Source organism: Salvelinus namaycush, unplaced genomic scaffold (genome assembly GCF_016432855.1).
Source record: "Salvelinus namaycush isolate Seneca unplaced genomic scaffold, SaNama_1.0 Scaffold156, whole genome shotgun sequence".
NCBI lineage: Eukaryota > Metazoa > Chordata > Actinopteri > Salmoniformes > Salmonidae > Salvelinus > Salvelinus namaycush.
The window spans coordinates 141,718-158,344 of record NW_024058297.1 but is presented as its reverse complement, the minus strand read 5'-3'; the positions used below and the strand labels follow the sequence as shown (position 1 = coordinate 158,344).

Below are 16,627 nucleotides of genomic sequence, written 5' to 3'. Positions count from 1 at the left end.
CAGCATATGGCATTCATTTTTCACATGTAAATAGCAGTTTTCAGTAGTGCTCAAATCATGCCATTCCATGAGCGCAGCATTTATTTTTCAACTGGAATCAATGAGCCCGATCAGTACTCCATGACAACAAAATCACAAACAACATAGTAGGGCTGGCTAATAAGTCCTTCGTTATGGGGTTATGCTCAGGTAAAACAATTTTGCTAATCTATACTTCCATATTTTCAAGTCCTATTCTTGAAGATCAAGGAATATAACATTTATTGGAATGACTGGAATTCTGATAGACTTTGGTTTTTAATGTAAAGATATAATTTAATCGTATTATTACATGTAGAAGAAAGCGATGGGTTAGAAGAAGCCTACATAACCAACCCATAATGTAAAGTTTAACATCCATATGTAGCCAGCTATGTAAACTTTAACATTGATTTATCCTGAAATAGATGTCTTTCAATTGGTAACATACATTTTTGTCTTCTAATGCCCCTTTAAGGGAAAGTAATCTAAAAGTAACTGCATGTAATCAGATTACGTTACTGAGTTTGGGTAATCCAAGTTACATTACTGATTACAATTTTGGACAGGTAACTAGTAACTGTAACGGATTACATTTAGAAAGTAACCTACCCAACCCTGCCGATGACTGTCTTAAAAGCGTTTTGTCTCTGAGGGGATGCTACGTTCTGCCAAGGTCCAGTCCACTCTACTTTGCCAGCACCCTAAATCACAGAGAGTCAGAGGATCGATAACATTCACTTTAAGCACTGTTGCATTGCACATATGTGCAAGTACACACTTGCATGCACACATGCACTCACACAAACACACACACACAAGCATACACACACAGTCTCTCACACACACATGTACAATGAGTGTACAAAACATTATGAACACCTGCTCTTTCCATGAAATAGACTGACCAGGTGAATCCAGGTGAAGGTTATGATCACTTATTGATGTCACTTGTTTTTTTGTTTTTTTTATGTCACTTGTTAAATCCACTCCAATCAGTGTAGATGAAGGGGAGGAGACAGGTTAAATAATCACTTTTTGGTATAATGGAGAAATGGATTGTTTGTGTGTGCCATTCAGAGGGTGAATGGGCAAGACAAACCATTTGGGTTTTTTCATGCTCAACAGTTTCCCTGTGTACATACACACACGCTATGTACACCATTTTTCAACAGCTTTGCTGACATTCCTCCCATTTCTTCAATCACAGTCCCAGCTTGCGTTCAGGTCTCTCGCTGCTTTCCACATTTCATGGAGCATTGACAGGAGAGAGTGAAGCCTGTCTAAACTGCTCCATGGTCCTGAATCAATAGAATGTCCGTCCTTATAGGATGTATAGAAAGCTATCTGTTTGTCTGTAGGCTCCTAGTGTAGGGGCTCCCGGGTGGGGCAGCGGTCTAATGCACTGCATCTCAGTGTTAGAGGCATCACTACAGACCCTGGTTCGATACCAGGCTGTATCACAACCGGCCGTGATTGGGAGTCCCATAGGGCGGCGCATAATTGGCCCAGCGTCGTCCGGGTTTGGCCGGGGTAGGCCGTCATTGTAAATAAGAATTTGTTCTTAACTGACTTGCCCAGTTAAATAAAGGTTAAATACAAAATAGTTTAGTACAGTTGGTGTCATGTCTCTCTGTCTAGCAGCATCCCACATCCTGTCTGATGGAGCACACACAAACCCATTAGCAATCACTTCTGTTTTCATCTCTGGTAGATTAAACAACACTGACCTAGGCTGCATGCCAAATGGCACCCTATTCCTTATGTTGTGCCTTAGCGACCATAGGGCTCCGTTCAAAAGTTGTGCACTATACCAGGGAGTAGGGTGTCATTTGTGACCAGAGCAGCTGATCGTAATGGCCTGTGGTAAACACATGGTGGGACATGAAAGAGACTGAGCTTCTTCCCTAAATAAAGGGAGGCCCTATGATCAGGGAGGTTCATGCAGCTCGAGCCCCATTAAGCTTTCAGTGATCTTCATCAAACGGGCAGAGAGCCTGAGCCCTCGGCTGAGCGTGTGGTCTGGAACTCTTTGGCACAATCTCACCCTGAGCGATAGACAGTGGAGAAGATGGATAAGCCACAGTGTGGAAGACTGGTGTTCTGAACGTCCCACTGTATTTCAAGGCATTCTGTAACAACCCCTGCTGAAGACACTAATGTGCACTGCATATATCATCACCTAGTAGGCCGTAACCATGGCATTTGATCATGGTACAGTATTGTGGACTAATCTTCTCAGTCATGTCATCTGTGACTGTGAATCTGTCAGTTCTCTTGTGGAAGTATCATGATCAGTCATGTCATCTACCTGTGACTGTGAATCTGTCGGTTCTCTTGTGGAAGTGTCATGATCAGTCATGTCATCTACCTGTGACTGTGAATCTGTCGGTTCTCTTGTGGAAGTATCATGATCAGTCATGTCATCTACCTGTGACTGTGAATCTGTCGGTTCTCTTGTGGAAGTATCATGATCAGTCATGTCATCTACCTGTGACTGTGAATCTGTCGGTTCTCTTGTGGAAGTGTCATGATCAGTCTTGTATGTTGTTGTATAAATGGTTGTGCCTGGTTCTCTGTGATGTGCGTGTGTGAGGCAGACACTTGAGGAAGACATGCTGCCTCTAACCCATGTTCTGCCTCTGCGCTGCAGCTGCCTCGGCATGCTCTGAGGAAACAGGAAGGAGAAATGACACATTTGTGTCACACGAGATGAACCTCATCCGCTGGCTCTCCCGTCATCCGTCTCCCCCTTCCTTCCCTGACTCAGCCCGAAGCCGACACAAACGTCTCACAACCCTTTCCAAACCCTGGAACTCCACACTTGTCACCGAGGGGACTGAACATGAGCCAATTAGATTCTTCTTCTCCCCGCGTACAGCACATTGCCAAGCGGCGCGCCCCATAAAACTAAAACAGAAATAAGTTTGCTGAGGGACTTGTATACTACTAACTGCGTACTTTACAAGACCATGGGCATGTACTGTATAGGACTGTACAGTACAGTAGGTGGCAGGCGTCTTTAAGAGACATCTGCAAGTCCACGTTAAAACATAATGAGATGTTATACGATGAGTGTAGACACCGGGGGGGCTGTAACGATGCAGCGCGTCAACATCTGAGCCTGCCCAGTTAGTTAGTGTCCTTGTTTCAGGTTGTAGCCTGCTCTTTAATCAGACGGCTCTCTCTGGGTGAGGTATAAAAGCCATTACAAGCCTCCTCTAATGAGGGTGAATGAAACGTGCCCCAGCAAAGCTACAGGTGACAACAATAGGGGCTTATCAGATGGGTGGGTATGAGACGAGTGATGGGTATTTACAACATGCAGATAGGAGGTTAAAGGCTGTGTGTAGTAGACAGTAGAAAGTAATGAGGCAGGGTGGATAGGGAGGATGTAGTAGACAGTAGAAAGTAATGAGGCAGGGTGGATAGGGAGGATGTAGTGTAATAGACAGTAGAAAGTGATGAGGCAGGGTGGATAGGGAGGATGTAGTGTAATAGACAGTAGAAAGTAATGAGGCAGGGTGGATAGGGATGATGTAGTAGACAGTAGAAAGTAATGAGGCAGGGTGGATAGGGAGGATGTAGTGTAATAGACAGTAGAAAGTGATGAGGCAGGGTGGATAGGGAGGATGTAGTAGACAGTAGAAAGTAATGAGGCAGGGTGGATAGGGAGGATGTAGTGTAATAGACAGTAGAAAGTAATGAGGCTGGGTGGATAGAGAGGATGTAGTAGACAGTAGAAAGTAATGAGGCAGGGTGGATAGGGAGGATGTAATAGACAGTAGAAAGTAATGAGGCTGGTGGATAGGGAGGATGTAGTAGACAGTAGAAAGTAATGAGGCAGGGTGGATAGGGAGGATGTAGTGTAATAGACAGTAGAAAGTAATGAGGCTGGTGGATAGGGATGATGTAGTAGACAGTAGAAAGTAATGAGGCTGGTGGATAGGGAGGATGTAGTGTAATAGACAGTAGAAAGTAATGAGGCAGGCTGGATAGAGAGGATGTAGTGTAGTAGACAGTAGAAAGTAATGAGGCTGGTGGATAGGGAGGATGTAGTATACAGTAAAATGTAATGAGGTACGGTGGATTGGGAGGATGTAGTAGACAGTAGAAAGTGATGAGGCAGGGTGGATAGGGAGGATGTAGTAGACAATAGAAAGTAATGGGGCAGGGTGGATAGAGAGAATGTAGTGTAATAGACAGTAGAAAGTGATGAGGCAGGGTGGATAGGGAGGATGTAGTGTAGTAGACAGTAGAAAGTAATGAGGCTGGTGGATAGGGAGGATGTAGTAGACAGTAGAAAGTAATGAGGCAGGGTGGATAGGGAGGATGTAGTAGACAGTAGAAAGTAATGAGGCAGGGTGGATAGGGAGGATGTAGTGTAATAGACAGTAGAAAGTGATGAGGCAGGGTGGATAGGGAGGATGTAGTGTAATAGACAGTAGAAAGTAATGAGGCAGGGTGGATAGGGAGGATGTAGTAGACAGTAGAAAGTAATGAGGCAGGGTGGATAGGGAGGATGTAGTGTAATAGACAGTAGAAAGTGATGAGGCAGGGTGGATAGAGAGGATGTAGTAGACAGTAGAAAGTAATGAGGCAGGGTGGATAGGGAGGATGTAATAGACAGTAGAAAGTAATGAGGCTGGTGGATAGGGAGGATGTAGTAGACAGTAGAAAGTAATGAGGCAGGGTGGATAGGCAGGATGTAGTGGACAGTAGAAAGTAATGAGGCTGGTGGATAGGGAGGATGTAGTAGACAGTAGAAAGTAATGAGGCTGGTGGATAGGGAGGATGTAGAGTAGTAGACAGTAGAAAGTAATGAGGCAGGGTGGATAGAGAGGATGTAGTGTAATAGACAGTAGAAAGTAATGAGGCTGGTGGATAGGGATGATGTAGTAGACAGTAGAAAGTAATTAAGGCTGGTGGATAGGGAGGATGTAGTATACAGTAAAATGTAATGAGGTACGGTGGATTGGGAGGATGTAGTAGACAGTAGAAAGTGATGAGGCAGGGTGGATAGGGAGGATGTAGTAGACAATAGAAAGTAATGGGGCAGGGTGGATAGGGAGGATGTAGTGTTGTAGACAGTAGAAAGTAATGGGGCAGGGTGGATAGAGAGGATGTAGTAGACAGTAGAAAGTGATGAGGCAGGGTGGATAGAGAGGATGTAGTGTAGTAGACAGTAGAAAGTGATGAGGCAGGGTGGATAGAGAGGATGTAGTAGACAATAGAAAGTAATGAGGCTGGTGGATAGGGAGGATGTAATAGACAGTAGAAAGTGATGAGGCAGGGTGGATAGGGAGGATGTAGTAGACAGTAGAAAGTAATGAGGCAGGGTGGATAGAGAGGATGTAGTGTAGTAGACAGTAGAAAGTGATGAGGCAGGGTGGATAGGGAGGATGTAGTAGACAATAGAAAGTAATGAGGCAGGGTGGATAGGGAGGATGTAGTAGACAATAGAAAGTAATGAGGCAGGGTGGATAGGGAGGATGTAGTAGACAATAGAAAGTAATGAGGCAGGGTGGATAGGGAGGATGTAGTAGACAATAGAAAGTAATGAGGCAAGGTGGATAGGGAGGATGTAGTGGACAGTAGAAAGTAATGAGGCAGGGTGGATAGGGAGGATGTAGTGTAGTAGACAGTAGAAAGTAATGAGGCAGGGTGGATAGGGAGGATATAGTGTAGTAGACAGTAGAAAGTGATGAGGCAGGGTGGATAGGGAGGATGTAGTAGACAGTAGAAAGTAATGTGGCAGGGTAGATAGGGAGGATGTAGTGGACAGTAGAAAGTAATGTGGCAGGGTAGATAGGGAGGATGTAGTAGACAATAGAAAGTAATGTGGCAGGGTAGATAGGGAGGATGTAGTAGACAATAGAAAGTAATGAGGCAAGGTGGATAGGGAGGATGTAGTAGACAATAGAAAGTAATGCGGCAGGGTAGATAGGGAGGATGTAGTAGACAATAGAAAGTAATGTGGCAGGGTAGATAGGGAGGATGTAGTGGACAGTAGAAAGTAATGAGGCAAGGTGGATAGGGAGGATGTAGTGGACAGTAGAAAGTAATGTGGCAGGGTAGATAGGGAGGATGTAGTGGACAGTAGAAAGTAATGAGGCAAGGTGGATAGGGAGGATGTAGTGGACAGTAGAAAGTAATGTGGCAGGGTAGATAGGGAGGATGTAGTGTAATAGACAGTAGAAATTAAGGAGGCAGGGTGGATAGGGAGGATGTAGTGGACAGTAGAAAGTAATGAGGCAAGGTGGATAGGGAGGATGTAGTAGACAATAGAAAGTAATGTGGCAGGGTAGATAGGGAGGATGTAGTGGACAGTAGAAAGTAATGAGGCAAGGTGGATAGGGAGGATGTAGTGGACAGTAGAAAGTAATGTGGCAGGGTAGATAGGGAGGATGTAGTGTAATAGACAGTAGAAATTAAGGAGGCAGGGTGGATAGGGAGGATGTAGTAGAAAGCAATGAGGTGAGGTGGATAGGGTGGATGTATAGACTATGAATAAACATTTGAATCAACATTTGTCCCACAGCTTATCTTTTTATATTTACCGTTCAGGTAAATGAGGTTAGACCTCAAAATTACCTCTGATTCTGCCATCATGACCCTTTATTGACACTACCAGGGGACCTGTATGTGCATAGATACTGGAGAGGGATTGTTTATTTGGTTTCCTCTGAGCTCAAATCAGAGTTTATTCATCATGTGCACATGATGCAGCGTTGCGCAAGCGGTACAATGGAATGCTTACTTGTGAGCTCTGATCTGAACAATATACAACTTAGAAATAGTAGCAATAGGCAATTAGTAGGTAAAAAATTGCACAAATACAAATACTATATAATTTTAAAAAGTTGCTAATAACACAGAAACATACTATGAAGTTAACACAAGAATATACTGGAAAATATACAGAAACATACTATGAAGTAAACACAAGAAATATACTGGAAAATATACAGAAACATACTATGAAGTAAACACAAGAAATATACTGGAAAATATACAGAAACATACAATGTTCAATAGAAATATTGTGACGGTTATTTACATGGAATAAAGTGAATAAAGTGACTTAAACTGCCAGATTAAACATACTATGAAGTCAACACAAGAAATATACTGTGGCGATTATTTACATGACTAAAGTGACTAAAGCTGCCAGTTGACTCCTTACTATAAGAGGACAGGTTTTCCAGCACCCTGTCCTGGCCTGGCCCTGCAGTGGATACTGGCAGTAGGGGATGCTTTTACCCTGTAAGGCCGGGGGAGAGGCACACTCTGGTGAAAGGGAAGGGAGTCCAGTGCCAGGGTAAGACTCTTTGGAATGTGGGGTGATGTACAGTGATGCAGACTCAGACACCAGGCTGGTAAACTGCCCTTAAAGGCCCAATGCAGTAAATTACGTGATTATACTGTGTTTTATATATATTCCCACACTACGAGGTTGGAAGGATACTTTGAAATTGTGAAAATTATCAATATACCCTTTTAGTGTAAGAGCTGTTTGAAAAATGCCAGAAATATTTTGGTGGAATGGAGTTTTGGCCTTCCATGGTGACATTACCAATAACAAAGAGTTCAAAACCTCTCTGCCGATAACAGCTCATTTTCAGTTTTTCCCTCCCCACTCAGACCAAGACAGTCCTATCAAAATTCTTGATTGAGAAATTGTCCTTTGCTAAGAAGCGATTTTTATTGATTTTTGACCATTTTAATTGAAAAAAAATCACATTAAGGTACTTACTGTATTGTTACCCAGAAATGATTTGATATTGAGATAAAAACAGCTGCATTGGCCCTTTAACTGCCCTTAACTGCTCTGTGTAGTTACAGTGACGTATGCTGAGGTTCAGTATCGCAGAGCATACGCACATATCACCAATATGTCACATTAGGAAAGACAAAAACAGTTGGCTTAGCCATGCTTGGCTGTCACGTTAAAACAACCCCATTCACCTTTCGGACGTGTATTGCAGTAGCTTATTATGATTGAGTTATTTACTAGAGGCCCTGTCTGCGTTTACTTTTTCACATTCTAGTCAGACAGCTCTACACACTGAGGCCGCATATTATGAATTCTACTGCAATGTGCCAACCTGGGTTTGACCTTCTGGACAGGAGCCCAGTCCCACAGCTTGTGTTCATGGTCAGTGCGAAGGGTATTGCTCATCATGGATTTCCGGTATAATCCACCTGTGAAAACTCAAAATGCATATGTCAATGTCACAACCATATCAAACCAATGACGGCTGACCGTGAATTGTTTTCCTAACCTTGCAGTTGTGATGGATTCCTTTAGGAATACTTCGCTATCACCTTTGGATTACATTCTCTATGTTTTTCGGTGCTCTTTCGTGCACCTCTGATCTCGTCTTTGGCTCGGGCCGGTCCCAGAGTCGTGACTGCTGCTTCTTCCCGCTTCAGTTGATGGTTATCCTCCCTTTGAAGTTATTCTCAGGTCAATAGATACATCTGCAGTTACTGTACATCCCTGGCTCGGTTTGTAGTTCTGGAGGGAAGAGTCCCTCCAGTCACCGCAGGAGCTTTATTAACTCCGGCTGGGAATCCCAGAAATCCAGTAGTTTTTCTCCACCAAGAAAAAACCCACATGGAAATGTTTCCGGGGGAAGACCGTAGCGAATCATAAAAGGTGGAATGCCATGGCCATAAATTTGGTTGTTTTCTGCCAGTTTAGTGTGAAGAATGAGGGCCCTCATTCTGGCAATTTGTATAGCACGTCTGTCAGTGAAGTCCGTGGCTAGGATATCACGGCATGAGGAGCCCGTCCTTTCACAAAAGTGATGGGCTCGGGGACGGGGTGTTTGTGTTTGATTAGGACCAGGTGGGCTTGAGGTCTTCAGCTGAGTGAGGGAGTGAGTAAGCGCCGGGGCCTCGCGGCCGTTGAGCAAAGGCGAGGGAACAGGAAGACCCAGGATTGTCCTTGCCCCCGAACGCTGGGGATTTCCTGCCGTGGCAGAGCAGGATGGCTCTTTGAATCATTGTGGTGCCCGCTCCTCTGTCGACATTCACACCCCTCTTACAAGTAGGTCGTCACCCGACTCCGCATTTCTAAAGTGGAATTCTTGAAACATTATTCTTAATGTGTGTGTTTATAACAGGAACCCCGGCGAAAAGGGATGTTTCACATTCCTTCATTATGAGATTCAATTCTCTGGCACAAAAAGGATTGTTTCAATCTGCTTGACAAATATTGGAAGCATGTTTTATCTTCCAGAGCACCGGAGGGCCTCGCCACGGTCTTGACTTTAGGAGGCCAGTAGTCGGATGAGATACATATATGTAACAGAGGCTGTTACCGCAAGGCACCCTATTCTCTATGGGTCCTGGTCAAAAGTAGTGCACTACATTGGGACAGGGTGTCATTTGGGACGCAGCCAGACGGTATAAGAATAAAAGTTTCCCATGACACTCCTGTGTTTTTGATGTTTCAGTTGGGTGGGTCTCTGTAGAGCACGTGAAAGGTTGAGTGGGGAGTAGGAATCTGTGACTCCTGAACCATGGTGTGTGTGGGTGTGGGTGTGTGTGCACATTTTACTATACTTGTGAGTACCAAAAGTCCTTAAAACGTATTGACGCACAGATCCCTTTAGCGGGATCATTTTCGTAAACAACCGCTGAATTGCAGAGCGCCAAATTTTTTAAAAATTGCTAAAAATATTTATATTCATGAAATCACAAGTGCAATATAGCAAAACACAGCTTAACTTGTTGTTAATCCACCTGTCGTGTCAGATTTTGAAAATATCCACTCTATCCACTGACGCGTTTTGATCACTCTCGCTAATTTTTCAGAACAAAAGCTTGAAACTATGTCTAAAGACTGTTCACACCCTGAGGAGGCCATTGGAAAAGGAATCTGGTTGATATCCCTTTAAATGGACGAAAGGAAGGCAATGGAATAGTGATTTTTCAAAATAAGAGTCACTTCCGGGTTGGATTTCCTCAGGTTTTCGCCTGCAAAATCAGTTCTGTTATACTCACAGACAATATTTTGACAGTTTTGGAAACTTTAGAGTGTTTTCTATCCTACTCTGTCAATTATATGCATATTCTAGTATCTGGACCTGAGAAATAGGCAGCTTACATTGGGAACTTTATTTTTCCAAACATAAAAAATCTGCCCCTAGCTTCAAGAGGTTAAAAAAATTGTAAACCAACAAAAAGTCAGATAAGTGAGGACATTTTGTCGGTCTTAGGAGTTAGGGTTAGAATTAGGGTTAAGGTTAGGTTTAGGGGTTAGTGGTTATGGTTATGATTTGATTTGATTTAGGGGTTAGGTTTATGTGTGTGTGTGTGTATGTGTGTGTGTGTGTGTGTGTGTGTGTGTGTGTGTGTGTGTGTGTGTGTGTGTGTGTGTGTGTGTGTGTGTGTGTGTGTGTGTGTGTGTGTGTGTGTGTGTGTGTGTGTGTGTGTGTGTGTGTACTGTATGCATGTGTGATAGAACATGTGTGTGTTCTTTGGTTTGGGTGATGTGTGTTGGTCCTTTGGTCCAATGTCTCTGTGTATGCATGTTTCAGCTTTGTGTATCTACTGCATGTTTCAACTTTGTGTACCTACTGCCTGTTTCAGCTTTGTGTATCTACTGCATGTTTCAACTTTGTGGAACTACTGAATGTTTCAGCTTGTGTACCTACTGCATGTTTCAGCTTTGTGTACCTACTGCCTGTTTCAGCTTTGTGTACCTACTGCATGTTTCAGCTTTGTGTACCTACTGCATGTTTCAGCTTTGTGTACCTACTGCCTGTTTCAGCTTTGTGTACCTACTGCATGTTTCAGCTTTGTGTACCTACTGCCTGTTTCAGCTTTGTGTACCTACTGCATGTTTCAGCTTTGTGTACCTACTGCCTGTTTCAGCTTTGTGTACCTACTGCATGTTTCAGCTTTGTGTACCTACTGCATGTTTCAGCTTTGTGTACCTACTGCATGTTTCAGCTTTGTGCACCCACTGCCTGTTTCAGCTTTGTGCACCCACTGCCTGTTTCAGCTTTGTGTACCTACTGCCTGTTTCAGCTTTGTGTACCTACTGCATGTTTCTGCTTTGTGTACCTACTGCCTGTTTCAGCTTTGTGTACCTACTGCATGTTTCAGCTTTGTGTACCTACTGCCTGTTTCAGCTTTGTGTACCTACTGCCTGTTTCAGCTTTGTGTACCTACTGCATGTTTCAGCTTTGTGTACCTACTGCCTGTTTCAGCTTTGTGTACCTACTGCCTGTTTCAGCTTTGTGTACCTACTGCCTGTTTCAGCTTTGTGTACCTACTGCCATTTCAGCTTTGTGCACCTACTGCATGTTTGTGTGAGTGTGTGTTTTCTTTTCCGTGTTATCCGATGTGTTCCTGAGAGATAGCGTTCACGCCTCTGCTGTGGACAGGGCCAGGTGCGTGACTATCTATCTCCCGGGGGATGTTTAGACAGAGGGGCTCCCTCCACTCCTCTCTCCACCAGCCTGCCATGTTTTGTTTTCACAGTGAAAGGCCAGCCCCATCTTGACGTCAGGGCTGTCTCTCAAATGGCAACCTATTCCCTATATAGTGCACTACTTTTGACCAGATCCCTATGGGCCCCCATGTTAAAAGTTGTGCACAGTGTAAAGAATATGGTTCCATTTGGGATGCACGCCAGGTGTTTCATCTGACCAGGCACCCCTCCCTCTCACCAGGCAGGCTACAGGGGTTCCAAAGTGGCCTGGAACAGATAATAAACACATGGATAATGATGGTGATGGTGATGATGGTGATGGTGATCAGAAGTTTTATTGACTCCCTATCTAGAACAGAAAGAGAATTATCTACTTCACTTACTTTGGCAATGTTACCATATGTTTCCCATGCCAATAAAGCCCTTGAATTGAATTGAGTGAACGAGAGAGAGAGAGAGAAGACTGTAGCTAGGTGTATTTGGAGCAGTGGTGTACTGGGACCTGTAAGACTGTAGCTAGGTGTATTTGGAGCAGTGGTGTACTGGGACCTGTAAGATTGTAGCTAGGTGTATTTGGAGCAGTGGTGTACTGGTACCGGTAAGACTGTAGCTAGGTGTATTTGGAGCAGTGGTGTGCTGGGACCGGTAAGACTGTAGCTAGGTGTATTTGGAGCAGTGGTGTACTGGTACCGATAAGACTGTAGCTAGGTGTATTTGGAGCAGTGGTGTACTGGGACCGGTAAGACTGTAGCTAGGTGTATTTGGAGCAGTGGTGTACTGGTACCGATAAGACTGTAGCTAGGTGTATTTGGAGCAGTGGTGTGCTGGGACCGGTAAGACTGTAGCTAGGGGTATTTGGAGCAGTGGTGTGCTGGGACCGGTAAGACTGTAGCTAGGGGTATTTGGAGCAGTGGTGTACTGGGACCGATAAGACTGTAGCTAGGTGTATTTGGAGCAGTGGTGTACTGGGACCAGTTAGACTGTAGCTAGGGGTATTTGGAGCAGTGGTGTGCTGGGACCTGTAAGACTGGAGCTAGGTGTATTTGGAGCAGTGGTGTGCTGGGACCTGTAAGACTGTAGCTAGGTGTATTTGGAGCAGTGGTGTACTGGGACCGGTAAGACTGCAGCTAGGTGTATTTGGAGCAGTGGTGTACTGGGACCGGTAAGACTGTAGCTAGGTGTATTTGGAGCAGTGGTGTGCTGGGACCGGTAAGACTGTAGCTAGGTGTATTTGGAGCAGTGGTGCGCTGTACTGGGAGCTGCCTGTGGCTGCCGTTGGTTTGCCAGCCCATCTAATGACACACTGCTGCTCTCGGACCAGGAAGTGAGAAGGAGGATGGATACGGTGAGAAAAGAAGGGCCTCTCTCGCTCCCATTTCCTCTGCAGGGCTGTGGCTTTGTGGCCTACCTCTCCCACCCACCACCACTAGTACCTCCTCAACTCCATCTCCCCCCCAGTCCCTTGAGCCCCCCCCCACACACACACACCCTCCGCCGGAATGCTCTCAATCTCCGCCACCAGATATTCCACTGTGGCTTTGGTGGTCACCTAGAATGATGAGCTTTACTGAACACACAGACAGGAGTAGTAGTAGAAGCTGTACATTTATGCCTTGCCAGGTCCTTTTGACTATCTTTCAGAATAAACGGTGGCCTTTTCCCCTCCTATTGCCATAAGAAGTGAGGGTGGACTGGATGTGTTTCAGCCGTACAGTAGATGATGGCTCTGCAGCCTGGCTGGATGACCTCATGGAGACATTACTTCAGGTCCTGTGACAGATAAAGGGGACATTACCATCACCTATCGTCAAACTCATCTCCACTATCGACCACTCGTAACTATTGTTCCCATGCTGGTTTTCATCACGTCCCGTCCCCGCTGTCTTTCCACCATGACACAGTTGGCCGCCATGTTATTTTGAGAGGTGTGGTTGGACATTCATAGCCGAGCTTTAAGCGCTGACCTGCTCAACTCGCTGCAGATGGAGGTGAACCGGAGACTGGTTTGACAGTGTTGACTTTGGAACCCGCTCTGCGGTTCAAGGCGAAACTTTCAGCACCATATTACTGCTTTGGGCCCTGTAAGTGCAGGTAGCAGAAGCACTCTGTATTCAGTGAAGCCTTTGTGGTGTATGGTAATTAACTTGGCAAACAGGCGGAAACAGGCAGGTGAGAAATGTTCCTTAAATCGCAGAGATTTCGTCAGAACCCTTTGGCTAAGCACACATGGAACAGTCTCATGACAACGGATGGTTTCCCAACAGTTATAGGCCAGTCTTGTGAGGTTGGACTCCTTCCACGTCCTGTACAACTAGACAGCTCAGCAGTCAGGGGGCTAGATACAGTGGAGTTGGAGTTGAAGTCACACCATTCATTCACATAATATCCTGTTTTATTAGGCTTGTCATGACAGTGCCGGCTTGATTAAAAACATGTGACCGTGAATGATGTTGTTTCCACAAACCAATGCCCTTATCAGGGTGTTTGTCCATCAGAGGCACTGCTTCAATGCTTACCCTGCCAGTGACTGGGAAGCTAAGTGCCGGTATGCATAGTCAGACATCTTCATTTGTGATGGGCGGCCCAACCTGCCATGCATATTTTGGAATTCAGTGGACCCATTATCAGCTGTTCTTAGTTGGATAATGGTTTGAGTGGAACAGAGAAACGGAGGATTGGTTTGACTACTAGCTACTAGCTATAATGCTTTGTGTTTATTTAACCCTTCATTAACCAGGTAAGTTGACAGAACATATTCTTATTTACAGCAACAACCTGGGGAATAGTTACAGGGGAGAGGAGGGGGGATGAATGAGCCAATTGGAAGCTGGGGATGATTAGGTGGCCATGATGGTATGAGGGGCAGATTGGGAATTTAGTCAGGACACTGGGGTTAACACCCCTACTCTTATGATAACTGCCATGGGATCTTTAGTGACCACAGGGTCAGGACACTCGTTTCACGTCCCATACGAAAGACGGCACCCTACACAGGACAATGTCCCCAATCACTGCCCTGGGGCATTTGCATATTTATTTATTTTAGACCAGAGGAAAGAGTTCCTCCTAATGGCTCTCCAACACCACTTCCAGTAACATCTGGTCTCTCATCCAGGGACTGACAAGGACCAACCCTGCTTGGATTCAGAGGCAAGCCAGCAGTGGGATGCAGGGTGATATGCTGCTTAGTGTACATTGAGCCAGTTCAATCTGCAGGACAAGCCTGCTCAGTTCTCTTCTTCAGTTCTCGTCTTCTATTGGATGATGCAGTGTTCAAATGTTCCGGTTTGGTGTGACGTGGTAATCCTCCCTACTCTCACACATCCCAGCCCCTAAACCGAACCAGATGCAGGCTTTCCATATTAATCTTTCACTCCCTTTTATGTCTCACACCACACTAGGAGCCATTAAAAACCACAGTTACATGTCACATTTTGTTCAGTTAATAAACTCCAAATGCATTCAGGGTTGCCCATTTCTCACCACTAGCTGTTGAAAAGCTAGGTCGAGAGAGGCGTTTAGCCAGCAGGAAAGTACATGGCATTTAGTGATCAATGACTCCCTTTCCTTCACCACTAGACTAAATGAAAAATATCCCTCCTTTTCTCTTTTCTTGTCAGAGAAAACAGAGTTGCCACTTTTCTGTTCAATTCCTCTGGATGTTCTGATTATTTGTTTGACAGGAATTAGCAAGGAGGTGGTTTTTTCTGCCACAACCGTCCGCCTGGCTGTCAGAGAAGCAGTTGTTGCCCCGCTGTGGCACTTTCAGATGCTGCACAAACCACAACTCCCAAACACTGGTGTCAGTCCTCTGCTCACCGCCTGTCTTTCCATAGCCATATTCTCGAGCAGGAGGGAGGGAGAGAGAGAGGGAGAGGGAGGGAGAGAGAGGGAGAGAGAGGGAGAGGGAGGGAGAGAGGGAGAGAGGGAGAGAGGGAGAGAGGGAGGGAGAGGGAGAGAGAGGGAGAGGGAGAGAGAGGGAGAGGGAGAGAGAGGGAGAGGGAGGGAGAGAGGGAGAGAGAGGGAGAGGGAGGGAGAGAGGGAGAAGGAAAAGAGTGAAAGACAGAGATTTCTTAACCTAGAAGTCTTTCAGCCATGAAAAATAGTCCCAGGAACCAGACAAACTGCTTCAGTGTGAGGGATTATGTACTGGACTTTTTTTATTTAACTTTTACTATTTCTTTCATCAAAGAGGAGGGCTGCCCCAGATGCAGGCAGCCAGTGAGAGGTGTCTATTTCTAGCGATCAGCGCTCGGCTACGGAGAGAGCTGTTTTGACAGTTGGAGCTGGGGAGTAACGTGCTGCTGAGGAATGCTGCTCAGAGAGAAAGAGAGAGAGAGAGAGAGAGAGAGAGAGAGAGAGAGGGAGAGACATGCACTTAACCAGGTCTATAATCACTGGTGGAGTGGCGGTTACCTTCCAGAGGAGTTTACGCCCCTGAGGACTGTTTGGTTTTGTAATTCTGACAGAAATGGAGAGGGAGGAGTGGTTGAGCTCTGACAGAGAGGAGGAGGGGGAGCAAGAGAAAGGGGGAGTGAACCGGTGGCGGAGAAACCTTCTCAGTTTCTGTAAATCCCACACGCTGTAGGCTACAGAATGACTGCGGCTGCTCTCCCTCTCCAGACTTCTCTCTGAGAGGCAGCCCTCTCTTTATTTTGTCTTCTCCTTCCCCTCTTTTTCTCTGCCAGACGTCAGGAGGAGACACAGGGCTCTTGTTTGGCCTCTCTTGTGTGGGAAACTGAGGGAAAAGACTCCTCTCGCTCTTTTTTCAAACTCTTCCTCCTGTCCGCTTTTGAACTCTCTCTCTCTGGATGTGACGGACCATGCCGGTGGTAGGGGTAGCCTCCAAGCTCAGACAACCCTCAGTGGGCTCCAAGCCGGTCCACAGCGCTCTCCCCATCCCCAACCCGGGAAGAACCGCTGCCACACGAGGGTACATGGCCAGGACCCCAGAGCTGAGGGGGTCAGAATCCCCCCTGCTCTCCTCCTGTCAGCTGTCACTCAAGTCAGAGTACCAGGAGAGGAGGACGCAGCAGAAGCAGCAAGGACGGAGCAAGGAGACAGAGGAGAGTAAGATCTGCAAGGTCAGTGACAGTGTGTTGTTATTGGGGGACATGCTGTCACTCTGCGGCTCCTTCTCCTTTCAAACTCTACTCTCTA

At 45.6% G+C, this 16,627-nt stretch overlaps 1 protein-coding gene across 1 annotated transcript in view; it reads left to right on the top strand.

Moving 5' to 3' along the window:
• Positions 1-16,047: 16,047 nt before the first annotated feature.
• The window catches only part of LOC120037097 (neuron navigator 3-like), a gene marked incomplete at its 3' end in the record, with an annotated part of 135,074 nt that continues 134,494 nt past the window's right edge, over positions 16,048-16,627 (top strand). Inside the window, exon 1 of the mRNA XM_038983274.1 lies at positions 16,048-16,551. Coding sequence (XP_038839202.1) covers positions 16,291-16,551 — 261 coding nt within the window. The remainder of the gene's footprint in view (positions 16,552-16,627) is intronic.